This window comes from Physeter macrocephalus, chromosome 6 (assembly GCF_002837175.3).
Source record: "Physeter macrocephalus isolate SW-GA chromosome 6, ASM283717v5, whole genome shotgun sequence".
NCBI classification, from domain to species: Eukaryota; Metazoa; Chordata; class Mammalia; order Artiodactyla; family Physeteridae; genus Physeter; species Physeter macrocephalus.
In genome coordinates, this window is record NC_041219.1 from 39,910,986 (window position 1) to 39,933,850 (window position 22,865).

Here is a 22,865-nt window from a genome sequence, read left to right on the forward strand (position 1 = left end):
GGAAGTTTTCAACTATAATCTCTTCAAATATTTTCTCAGACCCTTTCTTTTTCTCTTCTCCTTCTGGGACCCCTATAATTCAAATGTTGGTGTGTTTAATGTTGTCCCAGAGGTCTCTGAGACTGTGCTCAATTCTTTTCATTCTTTTTTCTTTATGCTGCTCTGTGGTAGTTATTTCCACTACTTTATCTTTCAGGTCACTTATCCGTTCTTCTGCCTCAGTTATTCTGCTATGGATTCCTTCTAGAGAATTTTTAATTTCATTTATTGTGCTGCTCATCATTGTTTGCTCTCTAGTTATTCTAAGTCCTTGTTAAACGTTTCTTATATTTTCTCCATTCTGTTTCCAAGATTTTGGATCATCTTTACTATCATTACTCTGAATTCTTTTTTGGGTAGACTGCCTATTTTCTCTTCATCTGTTTGGTCTGGTGGGTTTTTACCTTGCTCCTTCATCTGCTGTGTGTTTCTCTCTTCTCATTTTGCTTAACTTACTGTGTTTGGGGTCTCCTTTTCGCAGACTGCAGGTTCATAGTTCCCATTGTTTTTGGTGTCTGCCCCCAGTGAGTAAGGTTGGTTCAGTGGGTTGTGTAGGCTTCCTGCTGGAAGGCACTGGTGCCTGTGTTCTGGTGGATGAGGCTGGATCTTGTCTTTTTGGTGGCAGGACTGCATCCGGTGGTGTGTTTTGGGGTGTCTGTGAACTTATTATGATTTTAGGCAGCCTCTCTGCTAATGGGTGGGGTTTTGTTCCCATCCTGCTTGCTGTTTGGCATGGGGTGTCCAGCACTGGAGCTTCCTGTTTGTTGAGTGGAGTTGGGTCTTAGCGTTGAGATGGAGATCTCTGGGAGAGCTCCCGCCGATTGATGTTACGTGGGGCCGGGAGGTCTCTGGTGGTTCAATATCCTGAACTTGGCTCTCCCACCTCTGAGGTTCATGCCTGACACCCAGCCGGAGCACCAAGACCCTGTCAGCCACACAGCTCGGGCACCCATCCTGTCATGGAGTCACCTGAGGGTCGGGTGTCCTGTCGGGGGCTCCTCTTCTCAGGCCCTGGAGACTCCTGAGGGCCAGCCTCCTGTCAGGGGCCTCCTGGTCAGGTGCAGTTGCCTGAGAGATGGGCATTGGGTCTGAGTCATGCGGGGTGTTGGGCACTCGCCTTCTCTGCTCCAGAGCGCAGCATCGGGGGGTTTGGCCGGCGTCTTAGCTCTGTTAATTTTCACTCACACTCCCAAACAAGGTCGAGGTCTATGTTTTCCAACACCACCAAGCAATTCTCTAATTCTCAGTGGACATTGGTTGTCCTACAAACATAACTCAATTCTGACACTATGTACCTGGAGACAGCATCAGATCCCACAGGTTAGGGGCTCTGTCCACAGGTCTTCCCCCACTTCAGGTGCCAGTCACAAGTCCGGGGTGTCACCTGTGCTTCTGACCCACTGGCTATAAATCAGAGGTTCCCATGACCCCCTTCCTTGGGTTTAATTTACTAGGGCGGTTCACATAACCCAGGAAACCAGTTTACTTACTAGACTACTGGTTTGTTACAAAGAATATTAAAGGGTACAAATGAACAGCCAGATGAGGAGATACAAAGGGAGAGGTCCAGAAAGGTCCTGAAAACAGGAGCTTCTGTCCTCGTGGAGTTTCAGGTGTGCTACCCTACTGGCACGTGGATGTGTTCTGTTTCACCAACGTGGAAGCTCTCTGAACCCCTTTTGGGTCTTTATGGAGGCTTCATTACATAGGTATGATTGATTAAACTACTGGCCATTGGTGATTGAAGTCCATCTTCAGCCCCTCACATTTCCCTGGAGGTCCAGGGTTGGGGCTGAAAGTTCCAACCATCTAATCACATGGTTGGCTCCCCTGGCAACCAGCCCCCCTCCTTAGGGGTTTTCCAAAAGTTATCTCATTGGTATAAACTCTGATGTGGTTGAAAGGGGCTTGTTATGAATAACAAGGCACCTTTATCACTCATCACTTAGGAAATTCCAAGGGTTTAGGTGCCAAAAGCCAGGGGTGAAGACCTAATTTATATTAGTTATTATAGATCACAATATCACACAAAGACACCACCCTGCATAACCACTAAATCAAGAAATCAACGTTGGTATATGCCTACTGGCCAGTTCATAGATTTTATTCAAATTTCACCAACTGTCTCAACAATGTCAGTGTTTCCTGTTTGGTCCAGGATCCTATCCAGGAATATACATTGCCTTTAGTTGTCATGTCTTTTCAGACTCCTTCCGTCTGGAACAGTTTGTCAGCCTCTCCCTGTCTTTCATTTCCTTGACAGTTTTGAGTGCATAGGCTTTCATTCTGTAGGATGACCTTCAACTTGGGTCCTTTCAATGTTTGCTCATGACCAGATTCAGGACATGTGTTCTCAACAAGAACATCTCAGAGATGGTGCTGTGTTCCTCTCTGCCTCACACCAGGAGATGTGAGTCATCCCACCACTGGCCATGTTAACCTTGATCAATCTGCCAAGTTTCTCTACCTTAAATTCACCTTTGTAATTGATTAGTCTTTGAGGGAGGGAGAGGTATTCTGATATTATGCCAATATCCTGTTCATCAAACTTCCACCAACTTGCCTTCATGTTTATTGACAACTCCTATCTGCATCAGTCACCTCCATAGTGGTTGCCAAATGTTGATTCTCTATTTCCATTAGTCCTTCCGTATTTATAAGTTGGCATTCTCCTATAAGGAAGAGCTTTCCCTACTTTCTCAATTAATTTATTCATTTATTTTTATCAGTATCGACTCATTCAGTAGGTTGTCACCTATTAATGTTATTTTTGATAAATACTGTTTCTGAGTGTTCAGATTGTTTCTAACTTGACTGGGGGTGGAGAAACCCCTTCAAGCTGGTTCCTTTTACATGTCCCCATTATTCATTGAGCTCTTCCTTATTTTCTGGCACAAGAAGATGTTCCAGTCTTTATCCCTCTCTCTCTCTCTCGCACACACATCCTTGTGATTTAACAAAGATGACCTCGGTAAACCCTATGAGTTATGTGCAAACTTTTGTGTGATTGATTGTACATTTTTCTGGGGAGAGATATAGCTTAGCTTTTACTGGATTCTCAAAGAACGTCCCTGACCTCCACAAGTTTAAGGACCACAACTAACATCTCAAGAAATGCCTATTGAGTCTTTCAGATCTACCATTTTTCAGGTTCCTTATTATTGGGTAGGTTGGAGGGGTGTTATTTCCTCTTGCTATCTCAATTACATCCGTCCTAAAACAATCTCCAGCTTATAGGAAATGCTCAATAAATGTTAACTATTAAGATTATTAGGGAGGATTCTCATGCTCTGGTGCTAGATTTCCTCAGAGTCTGAGTCCTGAAAAATCTTTCTCTGAAATCTAACAATCCGTTTAGAGACTCCCTTCTCAGCCCCTGTAATACATCTTCAGTTGCCTCCTCCATGGTCTGAAGCACCTTAAATTCAATGTGTCTAATGCCAAACTCATGACCCTCTTGAAATCAGTTTTCCTCAGCAATCTCTGTTTCTGAGAGGGGAGCCATCCTTCCTTCAGTACGTCAGGTGCGAAACTGTGGATTCAGCTGACTCCTCTCTTCCTGCCTACTTCCATCATCTGATCACTGTGCCAGCCAGGCATCTTATGGTTGTAAGAAAATTCAACTCAAACTGACCTAAGCACAAAGGTATGCTTTTTTCCTCTCACATAACTGAAAAGTCCAAGGGTATCCTGCTTTGGGGCACGGATAAGTCCGTTCAAATCTTCTCCTTTTTCAGCTCTGCTTTCCTTTATGTGGGTTCCATTTCTCAGGCAAGTTTGCTCAAATGGAAAGATGGCCAGCAAGAGGCCCAGGCCTACATCATATCCTCTTAGCAACACCAGGGGAAAAAGGGTACCTTGCTCTTGGGTAACAGAAAAAACTCCCAGTTAGCTTTTATTCTAACTGGATCATGTGCCAATTCCTCAACCAGTTCCTGGGTCTGGGGGCTTGGGGCGGAGGAAGTGATGCAGGTACCCAGGTGTGAGTCTAGGAGTGGAGTCAGTCCACCCAAAAAACCACATGAACTGAGAATGGAGGCGGAATGGTTCGCTAAGAAACATATGGGTTCTATTACCGGAAGAAGAGGATTTATGCGGGGCAGGCTACCAGCTAATGCATAGTCTCAGAGATGGCAGATAAGGATCTGAACAGGTAAGTGATGTAGGCACTGAAAATGAAGAGAGGCAAGCATTTTAGAGATAGCCAAGCGTTAGAATTGACAAAACTTGAAAGAAGGTGAGAGGTGAGAATCAAAGACACTAATTTCTGGCTTAAGTGATCGGCCGGTGGTAGTGTCTTCCCTGAGACTGGGAACAGATCTTGAAAGAAGGAAAAATGATGAGTTGAATTTACGTGTTGATTTTGAGATGTCTATGGGATCTTTAGGTGGAGCTGTCCAGCAGGTGTGGATTGGAGAGGTGAACGTGGGATCACCAGGTGGTCGACAATGAGCCATGAAGTATGTGCACAGTGGGAAGAGGGCCAGGATGTAGCCCAATGAGAACACTTTTTTGTTTTAAAAAAATTTTTTAATTTTTTGGCTGCACTGTGTGGCTTGTGGGATCTTAGTTCCCTGACCAGGGATCAAACCTGTGCCTCCTGCAATGGAAGTGCAGAGTCCTAACCACTGGACTGCCAGGGAATTGCCCCAGTGAAAACGTTTTAAGGGAGTGTTCCAAGAGTGATTAATAATACCAAATACTACACAAGGCAAATACAAACAAAAACTGGTCCATCTAACTAGCAACCACAAGGTAACTGGTGACGTTGGTGAGTAGTTTCCTTGGAGTGGTAAGGGCACAGCCAGGATTAAGAAGAATCAAGGACAGCATGGGAGGCGAGGAAGTGGAGGCTTAGAGCACACACACCCCTCTGAAGTAGCGGGGCTGTGTACAACGATGGGCTGGAATTCAGTGTCTTTTCCCTATAACACGTATTCTTCACACTTATCAGTCAACGCTTAAATTGCTTTGAGTTGCTTTTGTTTGAAAACTATGCACATCTGTTCCACATTCTCAACTAGACTCTAAGTTCCTGAAGGTAGACTATGACAATCTTTGTGAACTTCCTTAGGATCTAGCACAGTGCTCTCCTCACGGTTAAGAATAAAACTATTGTTGATTAATAAAATACTGATTCAGAATCGAGAGCAAAGGAGTCTCATTCCCCCAGTAACTTTGGGCAAGTGTCTTGGTGCCTGATCATACACAAATTTTTCTCCCATTCTGGGAAAGAAACATGTAGCAACAGAGGTGAGGCAAACTCCAGAAGTCTTTCTCAAGCTAACACTCAAAGTGGGGCAAATGTTTACAGGGTCCTGGGGTCCCTGGAGATGCTGTGTTTTGAGGGCTACCTGACATTTACTGATTTGTGGGCTAGGACACAAAGCAAAAGGAGATGCCTGTTTTACACACATTCATCAAGCAGAATAAAACCTTCATAGTTCACAGAGAATCCTTAATTGTGGTCAAGATCTCTGACCTGCCTCAACAAGGCCAAGCAAGGAGACTAATCCCATTTAAAAGAAATTTCTGTGACTGCTCCATGTTAAAAGTTCCAGACTGGTCTTGGCTGGTTCTTGTACTGATTAGAAAAAGCAGCACAAAGTGGTTAAATGAGGCAGTGTGACATCAAGAAAACAGGGGCAATTCCCTCACGGTCCAGTGGTTAAGACTCTGTGTTTGCACTGCAGGGGGCGTGGATTTTTTGATCCCTGGTTGGGGAACTAAGATCTTGCATGCTGCGTGGTGGAAACAGAAATTAAAAAAAAAAAAAAAAAATTAAACTTGGGAGTCAAAACACCTGGCTCTGTCATTAGTTGGTGCCCTTGGGCAAGCTTGCCCTTGGGCAAGCTGTTTGATGTTTTTTTAAGTTTTATTTATTTCTGGCTGCGTTGGATCTTCTCTAGTTGCAGCGAGCCGGGGCTAATCTTTGTTGCGGTGCGTGGGCTTCTCATTGTGATGGCTTCTCTTGTTGCAGAGCACGGACTCTAGGCACGCAGGCTTCAGTAGTTGTGGCACACGGGCTCAGTAGCTGTGGCGCACGGACTTAGTTGCTCCGTGGCATGTGGGATCTTCCCGGACCAGGGATCAAACCCGTGTCCCCTGCATTGGCAGGCGGATTCTTAACCACTGCACCACCAGGGAAGTCCCCAAGCTGCTTGATCTTTGAGGCTACGTTCTAATTTGTAACGATGCGATAATATCTATCTTGCCAACTTCATTAAATTCCAGTGAATGGCGCACACAATCCTCCCTTCCTCCTTTTAGATAAGAAGTGAACTTATTTAGAGAGATACACATTCCACATACAGAATGCAGTCCGTCTCAAAAGGCTAGAGGCCCTGGAATATGGCGTTGTTAGTTTTTATGGGCTGGGTAATTTCATAGGCTAATGAGTGGGAGGATTATTCCAACTATTTTGGAGAAGGGGTGGAGATTTCCAGAAATTGGGCCACCACTCACTTTTTGACCTTTGATGGTTGGCCTAGGAACAGTCATGACACCTGTGGGTGTCATGTCATTTAGCATATGCTAATGTATTACAATGAGCATATAATAAGGCTCAACTGGAAGTTGAATCTTCCGCCATCTTGGATCTAGTTGGTTCTAACCAGTTTTTGTCATGTCCTATGGCTATGTCATTCTTTTAAAGGTTGTGCCCTGACCCCTCCCCTCCTGTTTCATCCCCCCCTCAGAGATTTTACTCCCACATTCTAATGGGAAGCAAGGAGCAACGGTCAGTCTTCTGTAACTGCTTCAAGGCTGAGTAGGGGCGTCGACCCTGCCTGTCAGTCCTCCCTCATTTATTAAGGACTAAAACCATATGTAAAAATGTTGGGTAAACTGCAAAGCTGGAATGGTGATTTTTAATGTGTTAAGCACCTACTATATGCTTGGCACTTTGTTCATTTACAACATGTCTGTCTGCAAGGTACAACTTCAATCACCACTCAGTTCTCTATGACATGTTCCCCTTATAACGTTATCTTCTCTTCGGATCACTGGTGTTTCAGATATTAGTTTTAAAGCAAGATCTTTTAAAGATCAGAATCTATCATAACAAATTCACATACTCCAAGGTGCTTGATTAATAATTAACAGCATCTTCAAACTCAACTGATCCAGATGGACCCACATCATGCTCTCTGGACAACATGAAAATCCCACATAGTCAAGCAATGGAGCACATGTAACAATAAGGACATAGGTGAGAAGTATGGACAGAGAGGCTATATGAATTGTGTATCGGAATAGCAGGCACAGAGAGTTGCAAACACTTCAGCAATATAGGTGATGCTTAAAGGCAATTTTCAGAAATAGGAGAAAGAAACTTTAAAATGAACATGAGGGGAAAAAAGCAGTCTTACGCAGAACAAAATAGGAAAACCTAAAAACAACACTTCAGTTCCTGAATCTTCAGTTCCTTGTTGCTCCACAAAATATTCACAAAATTAGAAAATTAGTGAATGTTCATATTTTGTTTATATCTCATGAACTGGTTTTCCCAACCATATGCTGATGACAGGAATGATACAGCCCATCATCAATGTGTGAGTGGCAGTGCTTTTGAAAATATTAATGATAAACCTACTGACTTTAGAGGCCTGAAAAAGGGACCAGTATGTGCATAGTAATAAGACTCATCTTCATGCCTGAGAAAACCAGACAGTGCCTTATCAAAGGGCTTTCCCAGCTGCGTCCATGTGCCCAGGCATGGGGTTCTTTTACTCAGGGCAATAAAAACAGTCCGTTACATCAGCTTCATTTGAACATTCACTTTTAAGTGGCTTTTTGCCTCAAATGGGAAAAAAACATCCTTAGAACAAGGAAAACAATGTTTGTAGTTTTCTTTTTGAACTCAAAATATTAACCATTACTTTCCAAGGTCATTAATAGGGTCAAGTTTGGTAGAAATGCTACATATAAGAAAAGCTTATAATACAGAAATGCCATGGCACAAACCATCCTTCTCTATTTCTCCTCCTCACCAGCTCCCCTCTCTTCCCTTCCCAAAGAGTGACTTTCAAAGCATCCAATAAAACGTAACCTATGTATTTAAGATGATCTGCAGCATTTCTTGCACTGACATCAGTTAGTTTTGGGAGAGGACTTTGCTATGAATCAGTTTCAAACAACATCACTGGGAAAGCCCAGTTAGAGGGCATCCACTCAGACACTCAGTGTTGCCTCATCTCTAGAGAATCTAGCACTTGCCAGAAGCCTGTTTCTCATCTTTAAATGCCCTCCAGCGTTCACAGGTAACCTACATCCTTAAGTCATCTGTGCACAACAATTGCTGGTCCAATCTGGAGGCATAACTAATGCATAATTATTGCATTACGATTACTAACTTACTGATAACTCTCAAACTCTACCATCAAAACCATTAAAGGTACCGAGTGCTCAGAGTCAAGACGTGCTATTTCATATCATACATTTTTCAGAGGAAGTCTGCTTTTCTCTAGCCTTCCAAACAGCATTTAGAAGACACTCCAATGGGGGGTTTTATTATAAGTTGAGAGAAAAGTGTTAGAAAAGAATATCTTTTAGGGCACATCTCTGAAAGCAACCAGGGAGAAAATTAGAAAACAGAAACACTGTCCAAAGTGAACCAAGAAAAAATACTCATTATCCTAAACCATAAAACATTAAGCACAAAATATAAACAACATATTACAACTTTATTAGAGTCTTCTATTTTACTGGCTATTTAGACGCAACTATGGCCTTAGTAACCTACAACGTTAACATCTTTGGGTGTCACAGTATATAATACCTAATCTGATTAGGTGGCACAAGGACTAGCCAACCTGTCAACACAGAGTAACCATTAACATCATAGCTGTGGCCATTTGATGCTTTTATAATAATTTGATCATAAATGTAAAGATATCTGTATTATGTTAGCGTTCTCTGCTGCTGCTGTGCAAGTTATTATTCAAGAAAACTCTGCCAGACTAGGCCTAATTAAAGATACCAGCTGATACCATTTTTACAGGGAAGTCAGAAGTCTGCCTTATAGTTAGAATGACAAAGGTAGCAAGTCTATGATGAATTACTTTCTCTTTTGGGTCCCTATCCCTACACCTCCACACATAATCCCTCCATAACATGTCTCATTATCCATCTAACATCTTGCTATGAACCTTTTATATGCTCCAAGTAAGAATGGTATTTAGGGTTTTGCTCAGTGCAGGGGAAGGGGCTATATGAGTGGCTAAATGGACAAACTGACAAACAGAGGGCAAAAAGAAACATTCCAAAACCTTCCTATTTAATACAATGTTCTTCATGACACCTCTCAGGCAGGAAACAAAGGCTGGTGTAAAGAACTTCATTCTGATGATTAAAGACTTGTATGACTGAGTAAGGCAGTTTCTTGACTTACCCCCACCCCCTAACAGACTTTCCTAAAAACCTGTGGGATAATCAGGGAGGAAGCATATACATCCCTTTCCAAATGGAGGCATTGTGACTCCTCCCAGAAGGAAAGTTTACAACATTGGCTCCTGAATCAGGAGCCTCCCCGCCAGCCATTCTGGAACGGGCAGCTACACCTGCACACCCTGGAACCTGTCAGGTCTCGAGTCTGATGTCTGAAGAGCATTTCAGTCCACGTCCACTTCAGTGAGGGTCAGTGGTGTCCGGTGGCTGTGGTCAGGGTTCTATCCTTTGATAACAGCAATCGGTCTCAGTTTAATGGCCTTCTTGCTGATTCCGGCATCATGGCAGGTGTTCACCACATCAGTCACATTCTTATAGGACTCAGGTGCCTGCAGGGGAGGAAAAGTCTACTTAAAATGGAATCTTTAAAAGCATTAATCTTCACTTGTAATTTTTAAAATGCACATTCAAACAGTACTGAGTTGGTTTTGTTTCTTCTTTTTTTTGCCTATCAAATAGGCAAAGGTTTAAAAGATGACTAAGCTCAGTGTTGGTAAGGGAGTAGTATGATAACACTCTTATCTCCATTCACGTCAACACAGCAAGCTTAGGCCTCTAGGACTGATTCCCGTGGGGCTCTGTACACACCCCTTTCTAGCCCACCTCCTATTCCCTTCCCGTTTCTGAAACATTTCCACTGTGGCCTCTGAACTCCTTCCACTGAGTCAAAGGCAAAAAACTTCTTCCTTTCTTCTTTAAACATTCCCTTCACTTTCTTGTTCTTGCTGAAACATGGACCTCCGCTGAGGATATTACTTCTGCTTCCAACTTTCTGAAGTGGTAGCTGTTTTCTCTCCCAAACTGGGTCATGCCATTAGGTTGAGAGGTGGGACAGGCGTCCTTGCTCTTCATGGTTCCTTTCAGACCATTCTCCCTCCTTTCTCCCAGTTTTGAATGTTGCAGTCACCATTTATACCACCCACTACTCTTCTTGCTGCAATCATCTGCTAGAATCTGATCCCCATTGTTACTTGAAGTTTTCTAGCTCCTGGGTCACCCTCACCCTCTCCTGCTATAATTCAGAACGATTTCCATATCCAGGAAGAGGATTCTTTCAGTAACTTGGCTTCCTAGTTTCTTGACTGCCGCTCCTTCAGTGCTTACCTCAGCCATTCACTCCCAGAGTCATCCCCCAGAACTCGTCATTACCAATGATTACAACTCCTCCACAGTCTCAGCTCCCAGCATCCCAGACAGCCTAGGTTTCCACCTCCAGCAATCCTTTAACACCACGAGACCCACAATCCCTTTACCCCACGAGACCCACAATCCCTTTGCAACACCCTTCAACAACCTTGTTTCTTTACTGTGCCGTACTTGCAACCCTGGTTAAAGAAAACTCAACATCTATTTCACGCCTGCACCTATACAGTTGGATGTAGCTGAAAAACACCCAACCACTGAATTTAAGCTCAAGTGGGCTCTTGACGCTGTCCTGGCCATCACCCAAAATTTCACTAGGCCAATCACTTTCTTAGATGATGATTTTATACCTTCTCCTGAATCCTCACTCTCAGCTGCTGGCCCTACTTCCTATTACACTGATAAAACAGAAACAACCAGAACAGAATCTCCATAAACTCTCTTACCATATCTTCCCTGACTACCAGCATCTGTACCTTCTCTCCTTTTATTAAGGATGAATTACCTAAGCTCCTAGCAAAGACCAACCCCACGATATCCCATCTCCTTTCATCCACTCAAGGACACCTCTCTAGTAATCCCCCACTCTTTCCTGCATCATCAATTTCTCATCTAGATTCTTCTCAACAGCATGCAAACACATCAGTTAGATCATGTTATTCTTCTGCTCAAAATTCTCCCAAATCTTCCCCTCATCTCACTCAGAGGAAGAGCAAAAATCCATTCGTAAAGGAAGAAACGAGGACCCACACGATCTGGTGCCCCTACCTCTCTAACCTCCTCTCCCTCTTGCTCGCTCCAGTCATGCTGGCCTTCACACCGTTTCTTGAACCTCCAAGTATGATCTGGCCTCAGAGTTTCTGCACTTGCCATCCTCCCTGCCTAGAAAGCTTACCCCTAGATACCCACATAGCCTGTTCCCTTACCCCTCTCAGGTCTTCACTCAAATACCACCTCACTACACCCTATCTAAAACTGCACCCACTCCCAGTCTCTCCCTATCCCCCTTCCCACTTTTACTTTGTAGCACTTACCATCATTCTACACACTATACATTTTACTATTTGGTAAGTTTCACAGGAAAGGATTTATGTTTGTTTTTTTCACTGCAATATCCCTAGCACCTAGAACAGTTCCTAACTATAGCAGATGTTTAATAAGTATTAGCTGGATCAGTGAAAAAAATCATATGTAAAATGTGCAAGTAAAAAGTATACCAAATGTTAATAGTGGTTACCTCTGGTTAGTGGAATTCTAGATGTTTTCTTCTTGGTATTTTCTAAAACCTCTTAATTAAAATCAGGTGAAAAATTAAGTTGTTAAAAAATAAAGCTTTGTCATACTCTTTAACTCAGTAATTCTGTTTTTGAGATTTCACTTTAATTATTAAAACATCTGGAGGAAAGCTTCATGCATGAAGACACACAGTACAACTTAATTTAGAGTAGCAAAGATGTGGAAACTACTTGAATATCTACTATGGGCAGAAACTTACGGTACTTAGCTAGTAGACTATTTCTCAATCGTTAAAAAATGACGTAAACAATATTATAATAATGTGTTAAATTTTAAAAAGGACTATAAATGTTTGTAAACTATGATTATAACCAGTTTAAAAAAGCATTTAGGGAAAAAATGGCAATAAGCATCTTAAAAAAGGAGGTAATAGTTATGTCAAGGCACAGAATTTCTGGATGACAATTTTTCTTTTCTCTTAAACTTTTAAAAGGAAGTTATGTTGCTTCTAATTTTAATATGTACCTATGTGTATATATACATACATGTAATTTAAACAAAATCTTTGCTCCCTTATGAATCAAAAAAACCCATTTTCTCAAACATTTCCCCCCCTACCTTTTCAAATTTGCTTTCAAATTTAACTGTTAAGTATACAGTTGTGCAAAAGAAAGGTTAAGATGAGTCAGCTCAAACTAAATTTAAAGCTTTTAATATGTAGACAAAGACTATACATGAATGGTAAAAATCATTCTTATGGACCCAGCTCATAATTAACCTCCAAACAAAAGAGAAGACAATGATAAGACTGTAACTGAGGTTATTTTTAAAAAAACCATTTCTATTAGCAATACTAAAAATTGCTGTCTCCGTATACTGGCATAAATTATAAACAGTTCTATGCTGAATACTTATCAAAATTTCACTTACCTCTTCCATAACCAGCTTGGGTGAGGCAACACGGATTGCAATTCCCATGTCTGCCAATTTGTCTAGGACGTCCTGGAAATCTAAATTACGCCTTGACTTTGCTCGGGACAGTGCACGGCCCTAGATTGGGAAAGGAATGAACTTCATTTGTAAATTCTGAGCTCCAATTTATGTTCAATCCCAGCAATTATTTAAACCCTTAGGATCATATGCCTTTTCCTTCCTGGGTGGGTCCACTCGAGATTTGGAGGATATGCCCCATTTTGCAAATCAGGACCCATGTGTAGACTGCACACCTGACTTCTTTTTAAACTAAAAAAAGAAATGAGAGTCTTTTTCTATTTAATCAACCCTGTAATGTGCTTTTTGTCTTAAGACTCATCCTTTTGGAAGACAAATTTACATCTACAAAGCATTTAGCATTTAAAGACTTAGTTTTGTGTATCTAATCACTATTAATTATCAATTAGATTTAAATATGTTAATTTAAAATTGTAGGGCTTCCCTGGTGGCACAGTGGTTAAGAACCTGCCCGCCAACACAGGGGATACAGGTTTGAGCCCTGTTCCGGGAAGATCCCACATGCCGCGGAGCAACTAAGCCCATGGGCCACGACTACTGAAGCCCGCATGCTTAGAGCCCATGCTCCGCAGCAAGAGAAGCCACCGCAACGAGAAGCCCTCGCACAGCAACCAAGAGTAGCCCCCGCTCGCCGCAACTAGAGAAAGCCTGCATGCAGCAACGAAGACCCAATGCAGCCAAAAATAAAAATAAATAAAATAAATAAATTTATTTTAAAAAAAGAGTTAATATATCTAAAGCACTTAAATAGTACCTCCTACGTAGGAAGCCCTCCAGAAACATTGCCTATAATTATTACATCTTATCTCCCTGAGTTTGAGTTCCTTGAAGAAAGAGACTAGAGATCTAGTCTTTCAAATGTTTGTTGAACAAAGGCATAAGTAAATCTCCTTTTAAAGACATTATTCCTCCTTTTACTTAATTTTTTCTCTTTTAATTTAGTTTATTTATTTTTGGCTGTGTTGGGTCTTCGTTGCTGCGCGCGGGCTTTCTCTAGTTGTGGCGAGTGGGGGCTGCTCTTCGTTGTGGTGCATGGGCTTCTCATTGCAGTGGCTTATCTCATTGCAAAGCACCTGCGCGCAACAACGAAGACCCAATGCAGCCAAAAATAAATAAATTTATTTTAAAAAAAATTGTAATCAGTATGTCTATCGTCACAAAAACTTTGTGCTTTGTGGTTTAAAAGTTTCTCCACCTTAGCACTTACTGACATCTTGGATGAGATAACTGTTGTGGGGACTGTCCCATACGTTATAAGATGTTTAGCGGCGTCCTTGCCCTCTACCCACTAGATGCGAATAGCACAATTCCCCTCCCCAACTGTGACAACAGGAAATGCCCTGAGACACTGCTAATGTGTGTGGGGAGATGGTTTTGATCACTGGGTTAAACTTAGGAGTTGGGAGGCAACTGAAAATTGAGAAAGGATCAGAGGAAAAAAAGTAGGGTTAATATATATGTGAGCATCTGTCCTACTGAGAAGGTATCATAGACAGTTTCTATCTTCCACTCCATCACCAGCTAAGAACTTTGATGGCTTAGAAGAGCAGTTGGAAAACTGATTTGTGGGCCAAATCTGGCCTACTACCTGTTTTTGTAAATACAGTTTTATTAGCACACAGCAATACCTATTTGTTTATGTATTGTCTATGGCTGCTTTTCTACTAAAATGGCACAACAGAATAGCTGCTACAGAGATCTTACAGCCCCCAAAGCCTAAAATATTTACTGTCTGGTGCTTTATAGAAAGTTTACCAACCCCTGGCTTAGAAGAGGCAATATATTGAAATCGGTGTGCAGTCTACACATGGGTCCTGATTTGCAAAATGGGGCATATCCTCCAAATCTCGAGTGGACCCACCCAGTAAGGAAAAAATTATGCTAATGGATAGGTCTGTGAATCACTGAGATACATTGTGATGTAAATTTGCATCAGGTAAAGTTTTATCAGTTATGCTAGTGTGATAATTTCTCAATCTGGATTTTGTGGACTCACAGAGTTGAGAACAGTCCCTGGCTGTACAATGACCCCACTAAGGTCAAGATACTTGGTGACCTCAGTTAGTTCACTAGACAGTATATATTACGGGGAAAAATTCAGGTAGAAGACAAGACCAACCCAAACCTCAACTTTGTTAATACTCAACCAAGTACATTTACCTGTCAAAATGCAAAACAATGACTACACTGAAGAGAACATTCCTAAGTAAGCTTCTGTTTCCATAACTCACCGCTCCATGACAAGTTGTTCCAAAGGTCTCGGTCATGCCCTGCTCAGTGCCAGTGAGAACATAGCTACAGGTTCCCATGGTGCCGCCAATAAGCACGGGCTGTCCAGTGAGCTGAGGAAGCACACAAATCAAACATGTTAGAATTTAGAAAAGCAAGAGCTTTCTATGTCTGAGATTTAAATTTCCTCTTGCATTGGAGGACTGTGGAGAAACCAGGGCCTTCAAATGCACTGCTCTCACAACTACATTAAGATATTACTTTGATTCTTTGATAGTTGAGAGGGAAGGGAAGAGGATGGGAGGAAAAATGTGAGGACCAGGAAGGCAGTAGAAGACAGACTGAAGGTAAGAGCAAAGCAAAACTCAAACGTGTAGTGGAGTGTTTTTAGGAAGAACCATCCCGAGCAAGGCATCTGCCCTCTCAGGCTTGTTTCCTCATCTGTGAAATGGTAGGTTAAGGGTCTTTCTAATCACAGCCAGACACCAAAAGGATAAGAGGAATGAAACAGACTGAGTTTAATCTTAATCCTGTCTTCTAATCATTCAAAGGCTTTAAAAAGATAATCTTAGCACATCTTAATGGAGTAGAATATTCTCCATGCAGCACTACAGCACACTGCAAGCACAGATGATGGGGGGAGTCATGCTTCAGAGAAGACTGGAAATCACTGTTCTCATGGATGACAGACTGTTTTCTTTTCACAATTGCTGCTTTCCTGTTTAAATTCTTACATATTTAGAACTGTCTAAATCGTGCCCCCACTGCTTAAAACCAAAAATGGCTCAGTACGTACTTGGTAATCAACCGCAATGAGGGGATGGTGAGGAGGGAAAGCTCGGGTGGATCCCTTCCTGTGTACTAACAGAGTCCGTTCCTTTCCATCCACCACATGCTGTTCTACTTTGGCAATATTGTGAGAAACATCATAGATCACATGTAGGTCCAAGTCATCAGGGGTTGTGTTGAAGACCTTGGCAAAAGCCTAAGAGAAAAAGCTTATGTTAAAAATGGCAGAACCAGCTCTTCAGAACTTATCTTATTGATTCTGCGAGGTCTGTTGGAAGGGAGTGAGGGAATTAAGAGTTCAAAAATAGCAGAATTATTAACCTTCATGTAAAGGACAAAAACTGTCTTTAGACCACAGAGCAAACTCCACTCCATAAATTCCAACTAGTCTTGACCGAACCCGACAGAGATGCTTCTTCTTCCAACTAGTCTTGACCGAACCCGACAGAGATGCTTCTTCTTCAGCCTTCTGAATCTCAGTGAACGGCACTTCTACCCTCTCCGCTGCTCAAGGCAAATTCTAGGAATAATTCTGGCTTCTCTTCTCCCCTCTCCTGATACCCTGCTGAGTTAGCTTAAGGACACACTGAAAGCTTGGACACTTCACCAATATTTTGAATATCTATTACATACATTTCCAAAACCAAACTCTACAGGCTTAGATTTGAATACACTAGGTTTTAAATTACTTAACTTCATCATGTATAACTGGGAACAGACAAGCAACCTCAACTGTACCTGACGGGTTAAGAAGGTCATGGAAGAGCGGTTGACCCAGGCATAGTTCCCAGCCGCTGCCATTCCCTTCAGGTAGTCCTGACCCTCTGGGGAAGCGATTCGAGCACAAGCCAACTGACGGTCATTGACTATAATCTTGTCTCTCTTCATGGCTTTTTCCATAGCTACCAGCGCATCTGAAAGGAGAGAGCGCAACAAAAGTCCAAACCAGCCAGCTTTCCCTTTATAATTCAGATTTACTGCAGAAAGGTGGGTTAGATTCAAAACCATTCTACAAAGAAACAAGTAAAATACAATTTTCCCTTTAAAGTGTTTCTGAGCTCATCTATTTATTGGTCAAGATATATTTACTGAGAATCTTCTCTCAGAGCTATGTGACACAATATATGCAGGCTCCAAAGAGAACACCTGCCCTCCAGGACTTGCAAAGGGAATGGAAGGTGGTCTGAGTTACTCCCTTCCTGGCATGTGCATGAATGAGAAGTAATAAAATACGTTTTATTGCCATCATGGTTTTTAAAAATAATTTTTAGTGACTTAAAAGAACTGGAGATAAGTTGCTAGACCTTCTGCATGCAAATCAAATCCATGATAAACTAGAGCAGAACTCAGTAGAAAGTTCAGAAATACTAGACAATGCTCCATATATTTGCTAGACAAAATATTCTAACAGGCCAGGCTGGCACAAATTATTAGATTCCCATAGAATGAAATGTACATACAAGGATGAACCATAGTTGCAATGTAGAGTTTACAGTAATTTCCATGTGTCTATATAACTTTTCCTTTATTTATAAATCCTTTCACTCATCGTACAAACGGTCCAAAGTGACCTTTCTACTATTTCCCTGCCTCCTGCTTTTGTTCACACTGTCTTTTGGTCAAGAATGTTCTGCGTGTGTGATTGTTCAAACTGCACATGTTATGTGTCCATGAAGTCATCTCTAAAATCTTTTCCCTAAACACTTTATTTTGTCTCTTCCATAGTATTTTATCAATTACTATACCTTCTGTCTTTACTTTTTCTTCTTAATGAGCATGACATCTCTCTCATGAGACAATTTGAGGGCGGAGCCCTTGCTATTTCATCTCTGAATCCACTATAACACCTAATCTTGCAGTACAGGTAGGTGTCTGAGACATATTCCCACATATATCATAAACTCTACAATTTAAAGTCTTTATTGCTCTTTCTTGGCCAGACAATAATAGTAACCTGTAAGAGTAAATATGATAACTGGAGCCTTTGACAACACCATATGAAATAATTACTATTCCCATTTTTTCAGACAAGTAAGTTAAGGCCCAGTGAAGTTAATTTCTGCTAGTTAGGAAAACCAGGGAAAAAACCTGCACAGTACAGTTCCAGCACTTTCTCCCTTTAATCTCTATATGGTTCCCCACAAAATGTACATTTTAGCACCAAGCCAAAAATTAGGTCCAGAATATACCTGTGGCTACTTGGTGGCCCAAGCCTCTGCTTCCACTGTGGATCATCACACACACCTGTCCCTTATGGTCGATGCCCATTTTCTTAGCAGCATACTCATTGAAAATCTCATCCACAACCTGGATTTCTGCATAGTGGTTGCCTGCTCCCAGAGTCCCCAACTGCAAATGTGAGAATGTCTGATAAAATAGCTGCTATTCAGGTTTGAAAAAATCCATTTGCAAATCAAATAGGTGAAAAAACCCAATAAAAACAAAAAGATAACCACACAAATAGTGTAACAAAAAAACTTCTAAGCTTAGAAACGCTTCATTCACTTAAAGTAATATCCCACACAACTAAAATAATGTAGACCAGTTCCTGCGTTTATTATATCATTATTTGCTTGAGGTACAGCACATTAAAAGCATCATAAACGAAAACTCAAACCACCAAATGGCTCACAGGACAATTTAAACATCATGGAGAGAAGGGTCAAATTTTGGGGTGAACTCTGGTGAACACTGACTCTTACACAAAGTCCAAGTTCAAATGATTTTTGAAATATCTGTGAGTTCACTGACACCTACCACTATCCATCACTGGAAGAATATATCCCATAACTGGAGCTAACAGATGCTTTACGGACCCAAAGAATGGCAGTGTTGGAACAGTCTTAGAGACTGCTTAGTTTTAACTATCTCAATTTTCGGATGAGAAAATGAGACCCAGACAGGGAAAAGAGACTTGCCCAAGGTCACAGTGAATTAGTGGCAAAGCCATCACAATTTGCTGTAAATTTCAAACATCTGGTATATTTTTATTTCATGGACACCATGAACCGACAAGGTATCTGTTGTCATCTTGGATGCTAGAAAACTTTCAGCCAAATCTGTAGATTGTCAAAGTTTGTACATATGCAATTTTGGTATACATTTTAAGCCTTATAATCATATCCCATTTTCCTCCCATCCACTTCTAATTCATGATATCTTGTTTTATTTTGTGAACATCTGCAAGCTCCTGATAGCTTTTTAAAAGATTAAGAATGAAGCATAAACAAACAAATTTGTGTTCCTTTTGATGTGAAAAAAGCTGGGGTATATTTACTACATGGAAGACAGATTTTTTTTCTTCCTCCCAACAAAAACAAAATATGAAAAAAATGAACATTTCCCCTCCAAAGTGAGTGTTACCTGGGGAAGGCCTCTTTTTTTAGCCCTGGCAGAGACCTTATTGGGGTCAGCTTGCAGCATCCTTCCGTACTCCTCGCAGTGCTCCTTGTCTTCAGCCCAGGCATAGCCTTCTCTTAGGGACCAGTCCACACCCATCTCCAAGGCCTCCTCCAAGTCCCTGAGTGAGTAACAAGATGCAGATCATTTCACAGCCAAGGCAGATCAAAATCGAAAGATGACCACATCTCAAAGGGCAAAAGAAAGAACTATATTGACTATTGCCTGTGTATCAGGCATCATGCTAGATGTAGTTCATGCTCTCAGCAACTCTAGTTTTTTGAGGAAAAGCAGTTACATAAATGATTGAATATTAAAATTATAAATGCCACATTACAGATGATTATAGTTCTTGACATTTACACAGCCCCTCATACTTTTCAAATCCTATTTATCTCTCTGATCCTGAATTCTATGAGGTAGTGATTAAGCAGCCACAGAAAATTTATAACCATAATCAAATATCATTATCTACCACCAACTTTACTACAGCAACACTAACTTTTCATAGTAACTTATGAAAAATTATAACTAACAAACAAAGCTATCTCAATGCCCTCAGGCAACACAGGTTAAATTTTAAGGTCTATTCCCACCTTCACAGAAGTACTACATCGCTTTACTGCACCCGCATTTTGAAGCTGAGGTGCACACACGTTAAACCCTTAGAAGGAAAAAGCTCTGATCTTCACCTAAGGTCTAGCCCTCTTCCAAAATACCATCCGGAGAGATTACAATGATCAATGGGCCCTCCCCACAACAGCCCATTTCAAACATTACTTATTAGAACAAAATTCCTACCTAAAATATTTGTAAAGATGCTTGGAATTTATTTAGGTGTTCCAGGTATGCTTTTCAAAGTGGGACTGCATGTCAGGGACCACATAAAGTCACAGAATAAGCATTTTCCAAATGTATCAATTTTACTCCAAGTTTTTTTGTTTTGTTTTTTGGTAAAGGGGAGTTGTATAACAGGTAATAGCTAAAAACATTTTAATATTAATGTCTGTACATATATTTGAATAGAATACAAAATTCACATGAACTTTAAGATAAAACAGAAAACATTGATGACACATACTTATTAAGCACACCCTTCTGCAAAGTGTAAGGTGCACAGCTTTACACAAGCTATGACAGTACATCAATGGCCATGTAAAAGGCCACTGTGCTGTAGCTTTACATTGAATTTTCTACTTTGGAAATACACAACATCTTAGGTGAAGAACACACTCCGTGCTATCATCCGAAAAGGAAGGCTGTCAATAAATACAGGTTCACTGACAAAGGACAATGGGGTTCAGAATACAGCCTCTGAAGCCAAAGGATCCTTGGTTTGAATCCTGACTTTACTTACTAGCTTATTTACTATTATCTCTTTAAACTTCAGTTTCCTTTCTTGTGAACTAGGAATAATATTAGGGTTATTATCTACATAAAATGATATACACCTACACTACAGCACAGTGCTCTGCATATAGGAAGTGCTCAGTAAACATCAGTGGATATTATTCTATTATGAATTCTACCATATGTCAAAGGCTGTCATGATGAACATGAATTGACTAATGTCTCTAATGAACATTACAGACCTCATGCTTAAAAAAACAATTCGTTACCACTTCCTCAACAGTGACTGAACAAACCCCATCTCCTAAGTGTCCTACATTGGAAATGAACATGAGGGTCATGTGATGATTATCTCTCACTCCCTTTACTGGCAACTTTTGTTCTTACTTGGCATTCATTGGGATGACGCCTTTTGACCCCACCCCAACAGGAATGTGGTCAAACATAGCTTGGGCAAGTTGCTCCTTCACAGGCTGGACATCACTTTCGTCTAAACTGGTTCTTAGCAAGCGGACACCACAGTTGATGTCAAATCCGACACCACCTACAAAATAGAGAAAAGTTAGTCAAATAGTAGCGAAACCAGGTAGTTAGGCCTTGTTACCTGTGGTTTCCCACTATTAATAAAGGGTTTAAAAGACAGCCACTCTTAAAAATAACTATGTTTTAAAGGAGCCAACAAAGTGGTTCTCTGTTGGTAAAGTCTGATGACAACAAAATTTAAAGTAAATACATACTAAAGGTACTTTGTGGGTCAAGGAGGCAGTAATGAACAACAAGTAACATCTAGACTAGAGACTAAAATTTGAATTACTTGCTTCTCTTTTTTTCTTGATCACTCTTGTCAGGGGTTTATGAATTCTATTAGTCTTTTCAAAGAACCAACTTTTGGCTTTGTTGATCCTTACCACTGTATATTGTTTCATTAATCTTGCTCAATTATTTCCACCTATCTACATTTTCTGGGTTTAATTTGTTGTTCTTTTTCTAACTTTTTGAGGTGGATGCTTAGATCACTGACACTGCAGCCTTTCTTCTTTTCTAATTTGTGCACTGAAGGCTATATACTTCTATCCAAGTATAGCGTTAACAGTAACCCACAATTTTTAGACAGGTATTTTTAAAATTAACATCAGTTAAAATTATTCTGTAGTTTCCATTATGATTTTTTGTTTTTGACCCATGGGTTATTTAAGTGCATATTGCGGGGGGAGTAGAGAAGATGGCGGAGAGTAAGACGCGGAGATCACCTTCCTCCTCACAGATACATCAGAAATACACCTACACGTGGAAGTGCTCCTATAGAACACCCACTGAACGCTGGCAGAAGACCTCGGATCTCCCAAAAGTCAAGAAACACCCCACGTACCGGGGTAGGGCAAAAGAAAAAAGAATAAACAGAGACAAAAGAACAGGGACGGGAAAATAAATGAAGACAGCCTAAGACACCTCTGGGAAAACATTAAACGCAACAGCGTTTGCATTATAGGGGTCCCAGAAGGAGAAGAGAGAGAGAGAAAGGACCCGAGAAAATATTTGAAGACATTATAGTCAAAAACATTCCTAACGGGAGCCGCGGAGGAGAGCGCAGCAACAGGGTGCGGAGGGCAAAGCGGAGAGATTCCCGCACAGAGGATCGGTGCCGACCGGCACTCACCAGCCCGAGAGGCTTGTCTGCTCACCCGCCGGGGCAGGCGGGGGCTGGGAGCTCAGGCTCGGCTTCGGTCGGATCACAGGGAGAGGACTGGGGTTGGCAGAGTGAAAACAGCCTGAAGGGATTAGTGCAGCACGGCTAGCTGGGAGGGAGTCCGGGAGAAGTCTGGAGCTGCCGAAGAGGCAAGAGACCTTTTCTTCCCCCTTTGCTTCCTGGTGCGCGAGGAGAGGGGCTTAAGCGGGCCGTTTAAAGGAGCTCCAGAGACGGGCGCGGAGCTGCCGAAGAGACAGGAGACTTCTTCTTGCCTCTTTGCTTCCTGGGGCGCGAGGAGAGGGGATTAAGCGCATCGCGTAAAGGAGCTCCAGAAACGGGCGCGAGCCGCGGCTGTCAGCGCGGACACCAGAGACGGGTGTGGGATGCTAGGATTGCTGCTGCCGCCACCAAGAGGCCTGTGTGCGAGCACAGGTCACTCTCCACATCTCCCCTCCCGGGAGCCTGTGCAGTCCGCCACTGCCGGGGTCCCGGGATCCAGGGACAGCTTCCCCGGGAGAACGCGCGGCGCGCCTTG

At 41.8% G+C, this 22,865-nt stretch overlaps 1 protein-coding gene across 1 annotated transcript in view; it reads right to left on the minus strand.

The window, feature by feature from the left end:
* Positions 1-8,702: 8,702 nt before the first annotated feature.
* The window catches only part of RTCB (RNA 2',3'-cyclic phosphate and 5'-OH ligase), a 26,792-nt gene continuing 12,629 nt past the window's right edge, over positions 8,703-22,865 (minus strand). Inside the window, exons 5-12 of the mRNA XM_024127318.3 lie at positions 21,031-21,187; positions 19,258-19,414; positions 18,084-18,243; positions 16,633-16,808; positions 15,902-16,090; positions 15,108-15,218; positions 12,796-12,915; positions 8,703-9,815 (exon numbers count right to left, since the gene is read on the minus strand). Of these exons, the coding sequence (XP_023983086.1) occupies positions 9,708-9,815; positions 12,796-12,915; positions 15,108-15,218; positions 15,902-16,090; positions 16,633-16,808; positions 18,084-18,243; positions 19,258-19,414; positions 21,031-21,187 (1,178 nt within the window). The 3' untranslated portion in view covers positions 8,703-9,707. The remainder of the gene's footprint in view (positions 9,816-12,795; positions 12,916-15,107; positions 15,219-15,901; positions 16,091-16,632; positions 16,809-18,083; positions 18,244-19,257; positions 19,415-21,030; positions 21,188-22,865) is intronic.